Below are 19,989 nucleotides of genomic sequence, written 5' to 3'. Positions count from 1 at the left end.
GGTGGGTCTAAAAATTAATCTGCAGAAAACTAAAGTAATGTTTAACAGTCTCGGAAGAGAACTGCAGTCTACCATAGGTAGCGAGGCATTGGAAGCGGTAAGGGAATACATCTACTTAGGGCAGGTAGTGACCACGGATCCGGATCATGAGACTAAAATAACCAGAAGAATAAGAATGGGCTGGAGGGCGTTTGGAAGGCATTCTCGAATCATGAACAGCAGGTTGACACTATCCCTCAAAAGAAAAGTGTATAACAGCTGTGTCTTACCAGTACTCACGTATGGGGCAGAAACCTGGAGGCTTACAAAATAGGTTCTGTTGAAATTGAGGACGACGCAACGAGCTATGGAAAGAAGAATGATGGGTGTAACTTTAAGGGATAAGAAAAGAGCAGATTGGTGGACGGAACAAACGCGGCTAAATGACATCTTAGTTGAAATCAAGAAAAAGAAATGGGGCATGGGCCGGTCATGTAATGAGGAGGGAAGATAACTAATGGTCATTAAGGGTTACGGACTGGATTCCAAGGGAAGGGAAGCGTAGCAGGGGGCGGCAGAAAGTTAGGTGGGCGGATGAGATTGAGTAGTTTGCAGAGACAACATGGCCACTATTATAACATGAGCGGGGCAGTTGGAGAAGTATGGGAGAGGCCTTTGCCCTGCAGTGGGAGTAACCAGGCTGATGATGATGATGATAAGTATCCAATAAATCTACGTATCTGAGATAAAAGTCACTGTGTATAATGCCTCAAACAAGGCAAATAAACTTGTTGTGCCACCACAGATTCACAGCCCCGCTTTTCTGGGTGAGCCACCATCGTCGGCGCTCCCATGTTCCATCCCGCCCCTCCTACGCTTTCACTCGCACATACAGCCTGAGGGGCGTGGTCACGGTGTTATCGCCCTTGGACTTTATACGGAACATGAGGCCGATAGCAGGCATGCGCCTGGGTTGTCCATATAATTGTTATCGCAATTGTACAGTAAGAGTATCCGGCAACTGAAACGTCCCGTGGCACATTATTTCCGCAAAAAAAGAAGTAGGAAAATCGAAGTTTCACCAGGCCCAATTTGCTGCGCCGCAACAATTCTTCGTTGTGAGGGGCCACAGAAATGGAAAAAACAAAAACGTGAAAGAAAGCATGTTGGCCACAATTTAATGTCTATTTTGGGTACGTAATGTGGCTACCAAAGGATTATCGAAGAAAACATGAGAGGCTTCTTTCACAGAGAACCATACGCATACTGCTCAGTAGCGAGACAATTTTCCGGAGAGGTTGCGCTCAAGCGAATATGTTGCAATTCATCGAGTTCCCGCAGTGATTGCGGCAAGTTACCATGCACTGTTTCTCTTTCTCGTCTGCTAGCCAGAAAGCGTCCTTAACTGCAAGGTGTAAATCCACTCGGCCAGAGAAAAACGAACGCGTGTCGCAGTGCGGCGCGCTGTGGTCGGGGCAACACGAGAAAAACGCAAGCGCTCTTTCTGGCTCCGGCAGTCCACAGGTAGCGATAACAAAAAATGAAAGAAAAATAGAAGAAGCTCAATCTGTCCTCGCTAATAAAAGCCAAAGTACAAAAATGAATAAGAACGTCGTTAACGTTCCTTACTTTAGTGGCTTGACATGGATACCTTGGTGTAGGTGAAAAAAAAATGTTCATATTCTTTTGGGTGACATGAGGGCAAACATGAACCCCCACAGAGCATCGTGACATCAGACCTCGCTGCGTGCTTTGTCAACTTCTCAGGGGGTGTGTTTATTTGGCTGGTCTCATTGTAAGGTCCGATGTGCGACTTTAGAAAAGTCAATGCATCTTTGTCGTCAAATGTTTATAACAACAATAAAGCCACAAACTTCCAGAATTGAAAATCTGAACTAGGACTGTAGAAATGTAAATGAACCTTTCGCGTCAAAGGTTTATCAGAACTTTATATGAAGTTTCCGAATGGAAATCAATGCGCTCCATAGATTCCACTGCATATGCGAGATGCTGCGACCAGCCCGCTCGCCATCAAAACGCCCTTGAAACTTGGAGCTAAAATGGGGCTCCTTGCGTTATGTGACTCCCGATGCATGGGATTTGGCGCGATATGCAGCCCGATTTCGCAATGTTCGCGCCGACATGTGTTTCCGAACGTGAAAAGGTCATTCTAGACAAAATGCACAGTAATTTCCGTCGCCGGGGGTTATTTTGGTCGGCGGCGCATGCCAGCACGAAAAAATTTCGGGGGGAGGGGCGGGGCTGGTATTAGTACTCCAAATTGTTGGCGCAAACGTAAACGGCCCAGCGTCCGTGCGCCATATGGAAGTGAGTAGGAGGTTGCTAAATAACACAGTGTATCCGTAGCATATATTGCCAAGCTTTCACATCCCGTGATGTTACCGCAGTTGTCGCACGTAGCTTTGTTGTACACCACGTCGAGTCAGTTTTGTTCCTTGAGCAATTGTGCGCACTTTATTTTATTTAATACAGCGGGAGGGATACTTAATAAGTAAAACTGGCTGCTTTTGTTGAAGCATCTTTGTTTAGCCGTATAATAATACACAGCGTCAAGAAAACTGTTAGAAGGCCCAAGAAACACATCACGCTCGGACGCGATGATACCAAAACATTTTATTTGAGCTTTGAAAATTTTGTGGGAAACGGTGCTCATTCAATAAAAATTTACCATGGCCTTATTTAGTTCTTTCATTAACCTTGTTCCACCCCGAATTGCTTTCGGGGCGTGTGAAGTATATCTATGTGGGACATGTTTTACCGTTTGTTTGTAATTTGCGATTATTCATAAAATGAACAGATGAACACGGGAATGTGCGCCGCGGTAGCCGCCGCGATGTGTAAGAACCGGATAGCGCATTGCAGAGGTAGACCACTGCAGCAGTTTCAACTCCAACAAGAATGGGAAAGCCGAGTAGAGGCGTCGACCGCAGAGATACGACTGTAAGCAAAGACAGCGTGCCTATGCGAAAGCGGAGAACGAGGCCAGTGACTTTGCCTTCGAAAAACGTAAGCGAGAGCAGATGCGAGAGTCTAATCGCCGGCGTCTAGCGAAAGCTAACGATGAAGATCGCGCACTCGAGGCCGCGCATAAGCGTCAAGCTAGGTCGTTCGACTCTGCGTCCAAGCGGCAGAAGCGTGAGTTGCCACCTCTTTGGAGTTTTACCGGGGTCAATTCGAAATTCAAGAGAATGTTTCTGGACGCGGAGTTTAGCCACAGCTGCGGTGAAAAGGTTCGCTGGCTAATCCGCCACCATATGAATGGTTTGACCCGCAATTTCTTTGGCACCCGGAATGTATACGGAAAGAAATGATGGCGCCAGTGGGACAGGTGTTATAGGAAGGAAGTGGGAGCCCAAGATTCCGTAATGGAGATAAAAATGAACATGCACCAAGTCCTGTAACGAGGAGTGTTGCCTTTGTGGCGGTCTAACGGCACACCGCAATACACAAACGCAGCCTAGACGCCCTCTAAGAATTTTCAGCATCGCTAGTATTTCTTTTGTGCGCTGGAAAAGTGAACGGTGCGAGGGTCCACTAAGGCGCTGCCGAGGTTTGATTGATTGATTTCATGTTTGACGTTTAATGGCGCAAGGGCCATGAATGACCAAAGAGCGCCATGCTAGTGTTACAGAGTTCGTCCAGGTCTAGTGGTTTCTGTGAATTTAATGTGATGTGGCTGTAAAGGGGCCTAAAAAAGTTTGAGTAAATTGTATAACATATACTCGTAATAAATTATGGCAATGATTATTGACGTGTAATATGAACACTAAAATGCTTTGGGAACAGAATGGTGCACTATACAAAATATGTCAGATGGCGAAATTTCCTAGAGCACTTCTGACTCACCAGAGCCCTTGAAAGCCAAGGACCTAGAGGCATGTGGTATGCAAAGAAATCTTTCGTAGAGGCATCCTCTTGAAAGAGGATGCACTACGTAATTAATGGGCTTGTCACGTGTAGCACAACATCTTTCAAGTAAGCGAGGTGACCCGCCGTGGTTGTTCAGTGGCTATGGTGTTAGACTGCTGAGCACGAGGTCGCGGGATCGAATCCCGGCCACGGCGGCCGCATTTCGATGGGAGCAAAATGCGAAAACACCCGTGCACTTAAATTTAGATGCACGTTAAAGAACCCCTGGTGGTCGAAATTTCTGGAGTCCTCCACTACGTCGTGCCTCATAACCAGGAAGTGGTTTTGGCATGTAAAACCCCATAATTTAAATAAAAAAAGTAAGCGAGGACTGCTTTGGTCTTATAAAGCGGTTCTACACTAAGAAACATGGCCGGATGCAGAAGGACGTGATGGCTGTATTCAAAAAGAAAGTGTTTCCTCCTGTCTCTTTCGGCTTCCCGGCACTCCAGGCAGACGTGGAGGACGGAAAACCTGTCGCCGCATCTACCACAGGTTGGAGGCTCGTTACCGGTCAGGAGAAAGTTATCAGTGGCGAATGTGTGTCCTATTCTTAGTGTAGTGAATAGGACGTCAGTTCTTCGTGTTTTCGTTGTCGGCTGCCAGAAACCTAACTTAGGCTGAACTACGTGAAGATTATTATTAGTTTCTGCGTCCTACAAGCGTTGCCAGTGGCTTCGCAGTTTGTTTCTGAGGAAAGGCTTCATGTCTGTGGCAGGGACTGTAGCAGAAAGAATAGCCTGCGATGCTATTGGTTTGGCCATCTCGTCAGCATGCACATTTCCCTCGATTCCTTCGTGGCCAGGAACCCAGCATATTACTACATGTCTATGTGATAAGTAGATGTTACTTAGGTGTGTGTAGAGTTCATTGAAGACAGGATTTGCATGCTTTTGTAAAGAACTGAGCGCTTTTACAAGACTTAACGTGTCTGTGAATATGATTGCTCTGTCAAGTTTCAGTGTCTCTATGTGTTTTACTGCAGACAGTACTGCATAGTCTTCTGCAGTGAAGATACTCGTTAGGGGGTTCAACACGTCAGGTCCAGAAAGAGAGGTACCAACAGCAGCATAGGATACGCCAGCATGGGATTTGGACGCGTCTGTGCAAAATTCGTAGCAGGAGTACTTCGATTGAAGCTCACGGAAATGCATAGCAATTTCAAGCTCAGGAGCGTGCTTCGAGACCTCTACAAAGGATATATCATATTCTATCACCGGCCAATCCCAGGGTCGTAATAGTTTAGCTGGAGAGATTAGGCGTTATTCGAGTATCGGGACATCCATTTCTTCACTAAGTTCTCTTATACGTAATGACAAAGGAAGTCTCATAGAGGGTCTGTTACGGAAAAGTGTTTCACACGTCAAGTCGTTTACTGTCGTGAAACACGGATGTTGCTTATTAGAGCGTATTTTATGAAAATAAGTTAAGCTGACGTATGTTCTCTGAAAATGGAGGGACCATTCATATGACTCGACGTATAGGCTTTCGACAGGGCTTGTTCTAAAGGCGCCAGTGGCCAGTTGGATACCCAGGTGGTGGACGGGGTCTGACATTTTTAGCGCGCTCGGGGCTGCAGAGTGATAAACCACGGCACCATAGTCCAGTCGTGATCGAACTAGGCTCCTGCAAAGATTCAATAAACACTTTGTGTCGCTACCCCATGTTGTATGGGATAGGATTTTAAGTAAGTTCATTGTTTTAAGACATTTTGCTTGAGATATTTTATGTGTGGGATGAATCTAAGCCTCGAGTCAAGTATAACAGCTAGGAATTTGTGTTCCTTGTTTACGGGTATTCGTTGCCCATATAATTCAAAAGCGGGATCTGCAGCAAGCCCATTTTTCCTGGTGGAAAGAACGCAAGAATTTTGTTGGGGTTAACTTTGAACCCGTTTTCGTCTGCCCACTTGGAGACTTGGTTCAAGCGCTGTTGTACGTGCCTCTTACAGACTGTTTGGTTGCAGGATCTGAAACCTACATGTATGCCGCCTACGTAGACGGAATAAAAAATAGATGGGGGTAATGTTTTACGAAGCGTGTTCATTTTAACTACAAAGAGTGTGCAGCTCAGTACGCCTCCCTGGGGTACCCCAGTTTCCTGTATGAATACACGCGACAGCGCATTAGCTATTTTCACCCGGAAGGTACGGTTGTGCAGGTAGCTTTCTATAATGTTTAACATAGTGCCGCGGTTGCCCAGCGTGGATAGGTCAGGCAGTATACCGTAGTGCCAAGTTGTATCGTGCGCCTTTTCCGTGTCGAGAAACGCGGATAAGAAGGACTGTTTATGCACGAAGGCATCGCGAATGTTTGCTTCCATGCGCACTAGATGGTCGGTTGTAGATCGTCCTACTCTAAAACCACAGTAATATTGATCAAGAAATTTATGTAATTCAAGGAAGTGTAAAAGTCGACGGTTTAACATTTTTCAAAAAGTTTGCATGTACAACTGTAAGTGCAATTGGGCGGTAACTTGTTACTAACGTAGGGTCTTTGCCCTGTTTAAAAATCGGAACGACCAGGGCTTCTTTCCATGCGGTAGGGAGGTATCTCGCATCCCATATAGCGTTAAAAGTGTATGCAGAGTAACTTGAGTATCACTGGGGAGGTGTTTAATCATGTCGTACATGATCCTATCCGGTCAAGGTGCGCAGCTCTGCCATGCTGTCAGGGAGGGTCTCAACTCAGCGATGTTAAAAGGCGCCCTGAAGGGTTCGTTCTGTCTGCATTTGCGGTCGATAGCCTTGCGTTCTGCTACTTGTTTGTGTTTTAGAAATGCCATGGAGTAATGGTTAGAACTGGAAACGTGCTGGAAGTGTTCGCCAAGGGCGTCTCCTTTGTCTTCCAAGCGGTTTGCTTCACCGTTTACTAGGGGCAACGGATGAATTTCTTGCCCCTTAAGCCTTTTCAGCCCATACCATACTTTATATTCTTGAGTATACGAATTTATACCAGAGAGAAACCTCTGCCAGCTTGCCCTCTTTGCCAGTCATCGCGTCCTTCTTCCCTGTGATTTAACCTGTTTAAATTTTATTAGATTTTCTGCCGTAGGATTTTCACGTAGTTTGCTCCAAGCTTTCTTTTGTCCCTTCCGCGCCTCTCTACAATCGCCATTCCACCAGGGGACCCGTCTTTTGGATGAAGTGCCTCTTGTTTGAGGAAGGGACTTTTCAGTAGCGTCAATGATAAAAGCGGTGAAGTATGTAAAAGCACGATCTATAGTAAAATTATCTATAAAATCCCGTGATATTAGGGTGGATATCCTAAAACGTTCCCAGTCAGCTGAGCCCAGTTTCCAGCGAGGGAAGTGTGGATGCAGGTCATGTTTGTTTGCGAAGTTCAGCGTTACTGGGAAGTGATCACTTCCGAATGGGTTTTTAATTACATACCATTCTAAATCAGCGAAGATGGAAGCGGAGCCGGTCGCCAGGTCTATTGATGAGTACGAGTTATTATGTGGATTATAATACGTTGGTTCTTTCTTGTTAAAGAGACACGCACCGGAGGTTAAAAGGAAATTTTCAATGAGCCGACCTCTCGCGACGCATCGCGAGTCTCCCGACATTGTGTGGTGAGCGTTCAAATCTCCCACCAGTATATAAGGCTCGGGAAGTTGGTCAATGAGGTTGTCAAAGTCTGTTTTTTCGAGGCGCTGGTTCGGCGGTATATAAGTAGAACACACAGTTGCTATTTTATTAAAAAGGATGGCCTGAACGGACACTGCATAAAGGGGCGCGTTAAGGGCGACGGGCCGGCAAGCTACCGCCGTGTCGGCTATTATTGCTACACCGCCGGAGGCCTTTTCACGATCTTTGCGGAAGATGGTGTAGTTTCGAAGAAAATTTGTATTGGTAGGTTTGAGGTGTATTTCTTGAACACACAACAGCTTGGGGTTGTGCTTGTGTATTAGTTCCCTAATGCCGTCGAGGTTATGGAGAAGTCCTCTAACATTCCATTGTAGTATTTGTGTATCCATTATGCTATATTTGTTGGTTGCTGTGTGTTTATGAGACTAGGATTTGCTCACTGGCCTTTTTCAGGTGCCGTGACAGGAGTTTTCTCTCTTTTGTAGCGATCGATAGTGCCATGCCGCTCCTTAGGCGCTGGTAGCGCCATTTTGCTGGTGGTTGTGTCCATCGCCTCTTGCGAGGCGCTGAACACGCGCTCTTCCGAGCGCTTTGTTTGGCATAAAGTCCTCGGCATGTTGGCCGAGGCCTTTGGGGGCACCTACCCGGAGGTAGATGGCCCCTTCTGCGGGGTTGCCGTAGCAGCGCCAGCTACATCCGCCGGGGGGGGGGGATGGAAACGTGGAACCTTGTGGACTTGCCGTCCGACAAACTGAAAAACTTCATGGGTGCGCCCTTTTTCTGAGGGCGATCAGGGAGTTGACGAAAGGAGCTATCCATAACGATATGGGACATTCCGGCAGTAACGCCAGCCACCCACCATGGAGTCCTACAAGGGCACGCTGCAGGACCTCTGAAACACGGCCTACAAATACCAGCTGTAAATTACCACTATGACCAAATATGAAATAACCTAGGTTGGCTATTCACACAAGGTTAACCCTTGCTGCCTGGAAACATTGGAAATAAAGGGGAAGCCAGAAGACAGCAAAGGTGGAAAGTAAGGGAAAGACGAAGATAGTAGGGAGAGAGAGACAGGAAAAGGCAACTACCGATTTCCCCCGGGTGGGTCAGTCCGGGGATGCCATCTACGTGAAGTAGAGGCTAAAGAGGTGTGTTGCCTCCGCCGGGGGGCCTTAAAGGTCCGAACACCCAGCATCGGCTCAACCTCCAGGATCCCCCTTTCCCCGGACACGGCTAAGCCGCGCACGGTGATGCCGAGGTTTGACAAGTTGTGACAAGGGAGCCTCAATTCACATGGTCGCGAGGGCGAAGCTGGAATGTTGTTCCAGACCAAAGAGCAGCGCCATCAATTATGGTGGTGCGATGAAACGCGACCATGACTCACTGCAAAGTACTACTTAAGGAAAATTATGCACCTAATACGTCACTAAAGGAAAAGTGTGATCAAGTGCAGACAATGTCATTAGGAAAATTGACCGACGATTGCAACACACCCTAATGCCAAAATTTAGAGCCGCTGCGTAGGTGTTTTTCTGTCCCGAAATATTTGCTCGCGCTTGACAATCTATCTCGCGCGGCACGCTGCAAACGCAGCGACGTGTAGCGCTACTATCTCACTAATGGGCACATCGCGATATGAACGCGTGTGCACGATTGATAGCAAGCGCCGCAGACAGCCTCTGGTCAGCAGCGCTTTGTTGACATGCAGATGACCGGCGGCGTCATCGTGGAGCCATCGTCGACGCAAAGACCCTATCAGCGGCATTACGCTTTTCTTCTCACGCTTTCGCAATAACCTCCTCCTCCGCTTTTCTCCTCCAAATCTCTTCGCTCTCGCCGCAGCGTTCGCTGTACTCCTTCGCTTGGTTACGACTAGCTCATCAGGTAAAACTGGTCGCACGCTTTCGTCATATGGAGAAACCGCAAGGATTCTTAAACGGTACAAACCTAATGTGACGTAAATATCTTTTTTAATTGTTTTTTTAGGTTGTTGGAAAAAAGCACAGGATCTCTAATGCCTACAGAACAGTGGACTACCGTCGCAGCATACAGATATAGGCGGCAGTGCGTTGACGCCGATAAAAGTAGCCCCTCGTATTTATTCAAGTTTATGTTTCAGAGTGCAGCATAGAGAAAATATTTCTCCCCTCTAGGTGCTACACCCAATCTGCAGACCCACCTTAGCACATCCTGATATGGTGTACTCAAAAATAATGTTGTATAGAAAGGTTTCGGAAAAACTGCATCCAGTAGTGCAGCGAAAATTCGACTCGCAGTGAAAATGTACTCTAGAGGGATCGTGCTCATTGGGAAAATGATTGTGCCAGCTATTTTATTGAAATACCGAAGCAGACTATCGAACATCATCGGTAGTTGATGAACCTACTACAGTAGGAAGATAATTAACTAATCGAGGCTGTAACATTTAATGTAAGAACCGACAGTCAACGTCTTGCAAGATAGGCTAAAACAGTTTTCCGTACGCACATATGGAGCAATCCTGGACAACTTCGTTCAAGGCGACGGAAGAGATTATCACATCGCATCGATCCACAGCGCAAACTCCAGATAAATTTGGCAAATATGTGATGCACTACTTGCAAATGCATTCGTGAGCAACGCAACACATGCAGTATATGCAGGAGATTGCTAACTGCGAGCACATTGTATACTTCAGGATGAACGAATTTAGAAAGATGGGGGCACTGCCATAAAGTCGCTTTAAGTTGTATTTGTTAAATTTCACCCGACCAGTGAGGATTGCTATTCTGTACTCTGAGAAATCGACTCCCGAATAAAAATGCTAGTGTTCTCTCCTTTGAATACTCCCCTGGAGTGAACGCATGGCGGTCTATAGTCTAAACTGAATACCTGAACTTTGTTTCACAGTTAGCACTAACGGCTGTGGCGACTACGCTTGGTGGCGACGATGACGACATAACAATGGGGATGACGACGATGATAAGATATGATGTCGATATGATGATAAGAAATGCGTCGCAGACTCGCAAACAATATTTCTCATCTTGCCGTAGTCCTATAGTGTGCAAGAAGGACACCAAGAATACACCGCGGGCCCAGAAACACGGTACATCAACAAGACACTGGTCGCCAAACAAGGGAACTTCACATGCGCAACCGGCCTAGCTGGCTTCCCTGGCCTGTCCGGCGTATGTCGCACCATCTGTCGCGCCTGGCGTGCCGTTAGCTTCTTGATAGGTAACGCAAGATAAATATCTTGTAAAGTATAAGTTCATTCACACGCAAAACACGTTCGTTTTAGTGGGAAACAATAAAAACAACATGTCTGTTAGTTAACTTTACATTCTTTTTTTTTTTCGATGCTCGCGTCAACTAACGGATGGGATTATTACTAGCCGTGCCGCGTTTCCTTCTGCCAGATTTTGCCGAGTGTTCCCTCTTGTTGTGTTTTTTTGTCAGCGGCGACAGGCAGTAGGCGCAGGACTCACGACGGTGTCTTTCACTGGAAGCTTGAAAGTGACGCAGCATTGGAAGCTGCGCTGCAGCTACCCACTGCGCCATTAAACCCGGAGACTTGCCGCGACGAACCGCTACGAGCAAGGTGCCCTTCACCTGAGGTTCACGAAAGGCAACGCATCGGCATCACCCGGAAGCTACCCACAGTGCACCAGCGAGAATACAAAAGGAAGCGCTCGACACTCAGCGGAACATTTGGCAGCGGTGACAGCCAGTAGGCGCAGGACTAATCAAAGTGGTTTTTGTACTGCATGTTGCTGTTCTTTTTTTCTCTCCTATTGACGCGTTTTATTTTATTTTCTTTGTCACCGCTGCCAACTTGCTGTGTCATTTTGCTTATTGAATTTCCTTTTGCACATTTTGCACCATTCTACTCTTTGTGATATCACAGAAGGAGCGGGATGTACGGCTCTCACTTATGCAAACTACGTGCCGAGATGAAACAAATGAAAGAGGGACTTGAATTCATCGAAAATCAATGTGAAGCAATGGAACAAGAGAAAGATTAAGGAAGGAAAATGAGAGGCTGAAGGCTAAATGCAGTGAAAATGAGTCGATCATTGTAGAGCTGCAGAAGTGAGTTGTTCAAGGGGAGCAGTATTTGCGCAGGTCAAATGTGGAAATAAAAGGGCTCGTTGAGATGAAAAATGCAAACATCATTGATCTTGTACGCCCGATTGATGATGTCATTGGCGAAACCATTTTTGATAGCGATGTAGAATTGTGCCACCGACTACGGACTCGTGAGCAGGGCAAAACGAACGTTATTGTTCAGTTAAAAAGCAAGCAGAAACGGTACCATGTCGCCGAGAAAGCCCGCAAGAATCGCATTCGGCATCGTGACGTAAGGACCTCCAGTGAAGCAGAAATCTTCGTGAATGAGCATTTCTGTCCGACACTGAAGCGGCTGCGTGCACAGGCAATTTCAAAAAAAAAAGAAACCGGAGAACAGTGGCTGTTTGCGTGGACAAAGAATAGAAAGGTTACCCGCCGTGGTTGCTTAGTGGCTATGGTGTTGGGCTGCTAAGCACGAGGTCGTGGGACCGAATCCCCCCCTCGGCGGCTGCATTTCGATGGGGGCGACATGCGACAGCACCCGCGTACTTGGATTTAAGTGCACGTTAAAGAACCCCAGGTGGTGCAAATTTCCGGAGTCTCCCACTACGGCGTGCCTCATAATCAGAAAATGGTTTTGGCACGTAAAACCCCATAATTTAAGAATGGAAAGATTTTCGCGCGTAAGACACAGCCCAGTCAAGTGGTGCGAATTGAAACAGATTCTGACCTCGTCAAGATTGCTTAGGGGGCTTGTGCTTATAATTTGACTTACCCTTTCTAGTACACGCGATGCTGTATCAAGAATTTTGTCTGCCATGTGAACTTACACTTCCGGCGCAGTCAGGGCATGTTCACTGCCATTCACGTCAATGTATGTTCCACCGCCACTAAGCTAGATGAGTTAAGCACATTCTCCAACGAATTCAACTTCCTGTTCAACGTGATAATGTTGACTGAAACGTGGTATCATGAAGGAAGCGACGTGCTAAATATGATTGACTACAATCACTATTTTATCAATTGAAGTGGCCGCCGTGGTGGCGGTGGGGCAATGCACGTAAAAAAACCATGCTCTGCGACATATTCCCGGAATTTACGTGCATTCCTGCTCAATATGAAGTTCTTTGCTTGAAGCGCAATATCAACATGTACTTGGTGTTTTACTGCCCACCGTCTAGTGATATGAGTGTATTTCTGGGATTTATTGAAGAAATGTTAGAACACTCACCATTTCAACAGTATAACACTCTAATAGGTTAACATAATCTTTAACATAACATTCTCATCTTTAACATAAACCTTCTGAATGATAATTTCACCTCCCGGGAAGTCCTTAAAAAACTTTACGCTTGTGGTTACTACAACGTCATTACTACGTCAACACGCGTAGCGAGAACTCGCCAGTCCGTACAAGACTTGTTTATCGTCAGCATAGACACTGATGTAAGCGCAGCTGGCACGGTATGCACCGTCCTGAGTGACCACTGTCCTGTCTTTATCGCGTCTCCCAAAGCTACTGAAAATGAAATAACGTGCCATGATATCGTTAGACATAGATGTACGTAGAGCAAAATTATGGCCTCATTCCTAATGGGTATGGTGAGGGAAGATTGGTCTTCTGTTTATGATAAGCTAGACCCAAATGAGAGCTGTCGTGAATTCTTATCTATATTCACTAGTCATGACAACACACCTTTCCTCACGTAATCGGCAAAGCTAACAGAAAAAGAAGAAAACCTTGGGTAGAGTGCGAGCATATCAAAATGATCAAGAAAGAAAGTGACCTTCTGAAGAAGTTTTTGCGCGCACGCGATATTAAGGAATTTCAGGCCTTTAAAACATATAGAAACAAACTAACTGCCGCACTGAAAAAGGCAAAGGCCTCCTACTATAACCACATTTTTTTTACATCTGTCGACGGCTCCAAAAGCAAGTTTGGAAAGCCATCATTCAGGCACTTTACGGCAAAGCGGGTCAGAATATTTTAACGGAAATAACCATTAGCGGGAACAAACTTTTCGGTGTGCACTTAGCCGAGCACTTCAGTGAACACTTTGCTAATGTGGTGCAACCACTGGGAAGCATTGCTCATACTCACATTACTTACCATAATACTTATACAATTTTTCTCCCACCTACAGGAAGCAGAAATAGTATGCACATTTATTTCCCTAAAAAACCGTAAAGCTATCGATGTCGACAGATTTCAGGTAGAAACGATTAAGCACGTAATTTACCTGCTTGCTCCTTGTCTTGCGTATGTGTTTAATGTAGTCTTTCAGTCTGGCTGTTTCCCAAATCTCATGAAAATTTCAAAAGTTGCTGTGATATTCAAAAGTGGAGATATTCATGATGCTAATATTTACCGACCAATTTCTATAATTCCTGTATTCTCCAATGGATTAGAGAAGATAATATTCCGCCGCGTAAATAGCTTCTTTAACACACACATTATACTTTCGGAGTAACAGCACGGTTTTCAACGTGGTAAATCTACAGACTACACTGTTAGCTCAAAAAGAATTGATAAATAATAACATCGAAGAAAAAAAAGCTTACGCTGGGTGTTTTCATTGACTATAAAAAGTCCTTCGATACCCTAAACCATTACATTTTACTCCGGAAGTTAGGTGCTTATGGGCTACATGGTATAGCTAATTCGTTGCTTAGTTCATATCTGTCTGAGAGAAAACAATGAGTCTAAATTGCTAACCGTTTTTCGTCTTCTGAAACCATTTCTTCTGGCGTGCCTCGAGGAAGCATTTTAGGACCAATGCTCTTCAATATCTACATAAATGATATTGTTAAGATAAACAATGACGCCTCATTCATGCTCTATGCGCATGACACTAGTATTTTTCTTTCTGGACAAAATCCAAGTGAAATTGTTGCCAGAACAAAAAGTATACTTTCAGGTGTGCTGCAATGGTCCACTGCTTATGGCCTACGAATAAATGCGAAAAAAAGCTGTCTTTTTCAGATCCCGAGGCACGGAAGTCAACGTGAACCAATCATTAACGCTTGAGAGAATACCCGTTGAAATAGTGGAGAAACAATATTCTGGGTGTGACTATTTCTGCTCATATGACGTGGACGTGTAATATTGAATCACTGACTAAATCATTATCGTGTGCTCCTGGTGTTCTGTCACGATGTAGGCGCTTTCTTCCAGAAAAAGGTAAACTTTATATTTATCATGCTCTGTTTTCTTCCCGTATAAATTACTGCCTGTTAGTCTGGGGCACCACAAGTCTAAGTAACATAAATACAGTTCACCTATTGCAGAAAATAGCACATCGGTATATTGCAAACGTTCTGCGCTATAGTTTTACAGGTGCATTTTTTACCCGCTATAAGATAATCAGCGTGAAACGCATGTTAGATTTTCGGTTAACGTATGCTTTTTTCTTCCCAAAGTAACAATTCAAAGTGTTTACTAAAGATTTATCTAATATGAGCAAGCATTACACTGACTCACGCACCCGCCGCACGGACAAGTGGCTTGTTCCTCGTTCCCGCACGACCTATTTTTTGCAGTCTCTTAGATTCACACTGCCGTCCCTACTTGATAAATATGAAGAGAAACACGCCAACTTATCTGCGTTTACTAAAAAAAGAAATGCGTGACTTTTTTCTAACTCTTGTCTAATGTCTTTTGTACTGTCCGAAGATGATAAAGTATGTTTCATTACTCTTTGTATCACGTTTATTGTTTTCGTCATTTTATGATATGCGTTCACGTGAACATTGAATATTTCATCTATAATATACAACCTTTCTGGAGTGTACTTATATATTGACCTTATTTGGTTCTGTTGTTCCATTGTTGCATTTGCGCAACCTCTTTAGAATTTTTTTAAACTGCATTTTTTACTCGATTATTGGAAATTTGTTTTTGAACGTATGAATTTTAATACCGCTGTCATGTACCTGGGCCTTTAGGCATTTTCAAGTGGTGTTATTGCCGCTTTTCGCCTAAGGGACCCTCAACTGTCGTTGCGAAGAAAGATTTAATTGATTGATTGATGTCTATATCTAGAGGCTCATTAGGGCTTCCAGAAAACCGTTGCAGAATCTAGAACCCCGGGTAATTTCTTGTCCAATTACATTGTCCTGCGGCTTCACTGGGTCTTTTGTTAAAAGCCTAAACGTCCTTTTTTCGTCGCAGGTATCGTAATCTCAAAAGCTAATTTTCAAAGAATAATGCAAGCTTGCTAAATGGCGGTGATGGTCGCATCGTACAGGATAGGCAGACGCAGGATTCACGTCCTTAATCTGTGTTGGCCTCACTTTACGAATTCATTTGCACGTTAGCGCGTAGCTGCCTGGTCGCATTATGTTCACAGCCACGGGCATCTATTTTTTTTTTCTTTTTGCATAGGGGACGTCTACAAAGCGAGTACCTTTTTCGGGGGCATGGTTAGCGGCGGGAGTAAATGCACACGATCATCTGTAACTTGTCAAGTTCAAGGACCTACTTCACTGGACGACTCCAAGTAAGGTCCAGCAGTTTGAACAACCTGGATTAGCTCTGTCCTTTCCGCAAGCTTCCATTAAACGAAGATCTCCGAAGTAATTTCGTTCATTATGAACGCGGCACGTTATGCTGCGCTTGCATCTTATCTGAGGATTGTTGAAACCGTAATTAAGCCGAATGTACACCGATATACAATACCAATATAGAATTCGCGAAAAACACCACGTTCTCTCAATGGCAATAATGCTTTGCTGTTTGCATGACGTCCCGTGTTGGAAACTGCTGTTTCGGTTGTTTTCTGCTTTACCGACATGCTACAGGCATGTGTATCTTTACGTTTTAATTACCGTTGAAAAACCCTGTATCAATATTATTCCGTACCCTCGAGTACGGCATCCCCGATCACCCGGTGTTCATATTGGGTTTGTTAAAGTTCAGTCAACCAAAATTACCGATATTTGACGCCACGTAGCACACGTCAAGCAATTTTTTCCAGTGGTGTGTGTTTCTTCAACGGCCTGAAATTCAAAGCATGATTGGGTACTTACTACTGGTGTGGCTAACGTCACTTGCCATGTCGCATCGGGGCTAAAGTGTTAAATCAGCTTGATGGCAAAGTTCTCGAGTTTTCAGTTTTTGGAGTAAAATACATAGTGAACCCGTACCATAAAGGCTGTATGTACTAACAATTACAAGATAAACTATTGAAGCATTGTGATTAGTTTTTTCTGAGCCTACAGCCTGAGACTCAAGGCTACGAGAAATCCAAATAAATGGTCAGTGAATCAGGCAACACACGCCCGCCGTTCACCACTCTGCACTTTTCTATTTTTGCACGAGTCGAAGAGACCTGCGTGAACGTCAGAAACCGTAAGGATGCAAAACCGCCTGGTGCGGCTCAGCTAAAATGTTATACATATAACTAAAAGTATTTTCTTTGTCACTGCCACTGTGTTTTGTTTCGTTTATTCTAAATTATCCGACAGAACACCTTTGCTGCCCCACATTCGCAAGCGCCACAACAACTCCACCCATTCGCAAGCATTCAGCGGCGACTTGCATGAAATCTACGTATTTGCCGAAATTTTCCCCTTTTTTAAGATTACAAGCCCTACGACCGAGACAAGAGCACCTTCCGTTTTCGGGAACCTGATGCAAAGGAATATATTAAATGATGTGCGAGTTAAATATGACACGAATTTCTTGTCGATTTTATAAAAGGCACCTGATATCCTTAACCGGAAGTAGTACGAGGTTGTTGGCCCGCTCGTTGAGCGGTAATGTATGTGACACTTACGATCTGTGCTGTCCTCCCCTGATTTCTTCTTGTACGTGCTGTAAATAGAGGCGGAATAAAATTTTATGACGCTAAGCCTTGGACTCACAGAACTGCATTGATTTTCTGCCATACATCTATAACGGAAGCCGCGACGCCATATATTGGAGCCTCAGAATCAATAAAGGGCGAGGTTATTTGCGTTACTTATTGATTTAGGTGTTCTAGTGTCTTCATGTCAAATTTTCTTGTTTGCTTGTTTGTTTGTTCGCTTCTAAGAGTGGATCATACGTACTATGAAGGATTGGAGAAGAATCGTGTAACTTAATGAAAAAGATTAGACGAATCTTAAAAAGGCACCACTGAAAAATTCAATAGCAGAAAGAATGGGTTCGAAATTTCTCCCAGTCGGCTGTATCTACCTTCCACCTAGGAGCTTGTGGGGTATATTCATTTTTTAGATGTTCTCGGCAGTATGGGAAAGGGGTCGCTCCCGAAAGGATTGCTCATAGCTTCCCATTCAAGTTGAGGCAGTGTAGACGGGGAAACTATGCTGAGGTCAATCGAAGAAAGTGTTCTGTTTGCAATACAGTAATACGTGGGGTCCTTCTTATTCAGCAAGCACGTACCAGAAGAGAAAAGGAAGTGTTGAACAAGACGAGCTCGCGCATCTATACGACAGTCGCTCCATAGGCAGTTGTGTGCATTGAAATCGCCAAGAACAATATAAGCTTCTGGCAATTCATCTATAAAGGACTGAAATTCATGTTTATTTAATTTGTAATGGGAGGTATGTAAGGCGAGAAAGCAGTGATAAGTTATTTTAGGAGAACAACTGGAACCGCCACTGCTTCGAGGGCCGTTCACAGCTGTAAACGTTGACACGCTATGCTTTTTTTTGGAATTACAACGGCAACACCGCCAGATGATGCAACAGCATCATCGCGATCTTTGAGAAAAGTAACATACTGTCGAAGAAAGTTTGTGTGTTTTGATTTTAAGTATGTTTCCTGTAAACACAGCACTCTTGGATTGTGTTCGTGGATAAGCTCTCGCACATCATTTAAGGTTCCTAAGAAGACCTCTGACATTCCATTGAATGATTTGTGTATCCATATTGAAAGTAAATGGGTGCTTTGTATATGGAAACGGAAGTGATGCCTTAGATTACAGAGCTCTTTCCAGGCCCTGTAACGGGGATGTGGCCCTTTTTGGAGCGTTCGATGGAGCCGCGCCAAACCTTAGGCGCTTGGTGCGCCGTGAGGATAGGTGTAGTGTCCAAGCTGTGCTTCGACGGAGTGCTGCCAGGGCGCGACGTCACCTTTGACATGAGCTTACCTCGTCTTTTTGCACAAGTGCTATTCGGGGCCCTACTGATTCCTTGGCTAGGTGGCAGTTTCTTCAATGTGGCTGGGAACCTGCTACCGCCTTCAGTTTCAACGTCGTAAAGGGAAGCTTGCTTCGCCGCACAATCATCGCCTTTGCCGGATATCAAAAAACAGCCGCCCACTTTGGATACCTTCATTCATCTGGCCTGGCAACTGCCTATGTCAACTGATACAAGGCGGGCGGAGGCACTACTTAAGGTGTGCTTCGACACACATCTGCCAGGTCATGACACCACTGTCGACATGAGCTTACCTCGTCTTTTTGCACAGGTGCTTTATGTAGCCCTACAGATTCCGAGGCCCGGCGGGTGTTTCTTCAATGTGTCTGGGAACCTGCCACCGCCTTCAGTTTTTACGTGGCAAACAGACGCGTGCTTAGCCGCAATCTCATCGCCTTTCCCGGATATCAACGAAAAGTCGCCCACTTTGGATACATTCACTCATCTGGCCTGGCAACCGCTTATGTCAACTGATATAAGTGGGCCGGAAGCACGACTTAAGCTGTGCTTCCATGGACTGCTGCCAGGGCACGACATCACTGTCGACATCAGTTTACCTCGCCTTTTGCACATGAGCTTTTTGGGGCCCCACTCATTCTGTGGCCCGGCGGCGGTTTCTTCGATGTGGCTGGGAACCTGCCACCGCCTTCACTTCCTATGTGGCAAACGTACGCATCCTTCGCCGCAGAATCATCGCCTTTCCCGGATATAAAAAAACAGCCGCCCACTTTGGATACCTTCATTCATCTGGCCTGGCAACTGCCTATGTCAACTATAGAAGGCGGGCGGAGGCACTACTGAACCTGTACTTCGACGGAATGCTGCTAGGCCGCGACATCACTGTTGACATGAGCTTACCTCGTCTTTCTGCACAGGTGCTTTTTGCCGCATTACTGATTACGTGGCCCGGCTGCGGTTTCTTCAATGTGGCTGGAAACCTGCCACCGCCTTCAGTTTCTACGTAGCAAACAGACGCGTGCTTCACCGCACAATCGTCGCCTTTCCCGGATATGAACGAAAAGCTGCCAACTTTGGATACATTCATTCACCTGGCCTGGGAAAGCTTAAGTGAACTGATACAAGTGGGGCGGAGGCACTATTTAAGCTGTGCATCGAAGGGCTGCTGCAAGGGCGCGACATCACTGTCGACATGAGCTTACGTCGTCTTATTGCACAGGTGCCTTTCGGGGCCCTACTGACTGCGTGGGCCGGCGGCGGTTTCTTCAATGTGGCTGGGAACCTGCCACCGCTTTCAGTTTCTGGGTGGCAAACGGAGGCGTGCTTCGTCCTAC

General features: G+C 45.4%; 1 protein-coding gene across 1 annotated transcript in view; it reads left to right on the top strand.

The window, feature by feature from the left end:
* LOC142571130 (uncharacterized) overlaps positions 1-14,703 on the top strand; it is an 82,332-nt gene extending 67,629 nt beyond the window's left edge. The window contains exon 5 of the mRNA XM_075679417.1: positions 14,538-14,703. Coding sequence (XP_075535532.1) covers positions 14,538-14,563 — 26 coding nt within the window. The 3' untranslated portion in view covers positions 14,564-14,703. The remainder of the gene's footprint in view (positions 1-14,537) is intronic.
* Positions 14,704-19,989: the final 5,286 nt, after the last annotated feature.

The sequence above is a fragment of the Dermacentor variabilis genome, chromosome 2 (genome assembly GCF_050947875.1).
Source record: "Dermacentor variabilis isolate Ectoservices chromosome 2, ASM5094787v1, whole genome shotgun sequence".
Taxonomy (NCBI): Eukaryota; Metazoa; Arthropoda; class Arachnida; order Ixodida; family Ixodidae; genus Dermacentor; species Dermacentor variabilis.
Note: the sequence above shows the minus strand (reverse complement) of the source record. Positions and strands in the feature narration are given on the sequence as shown.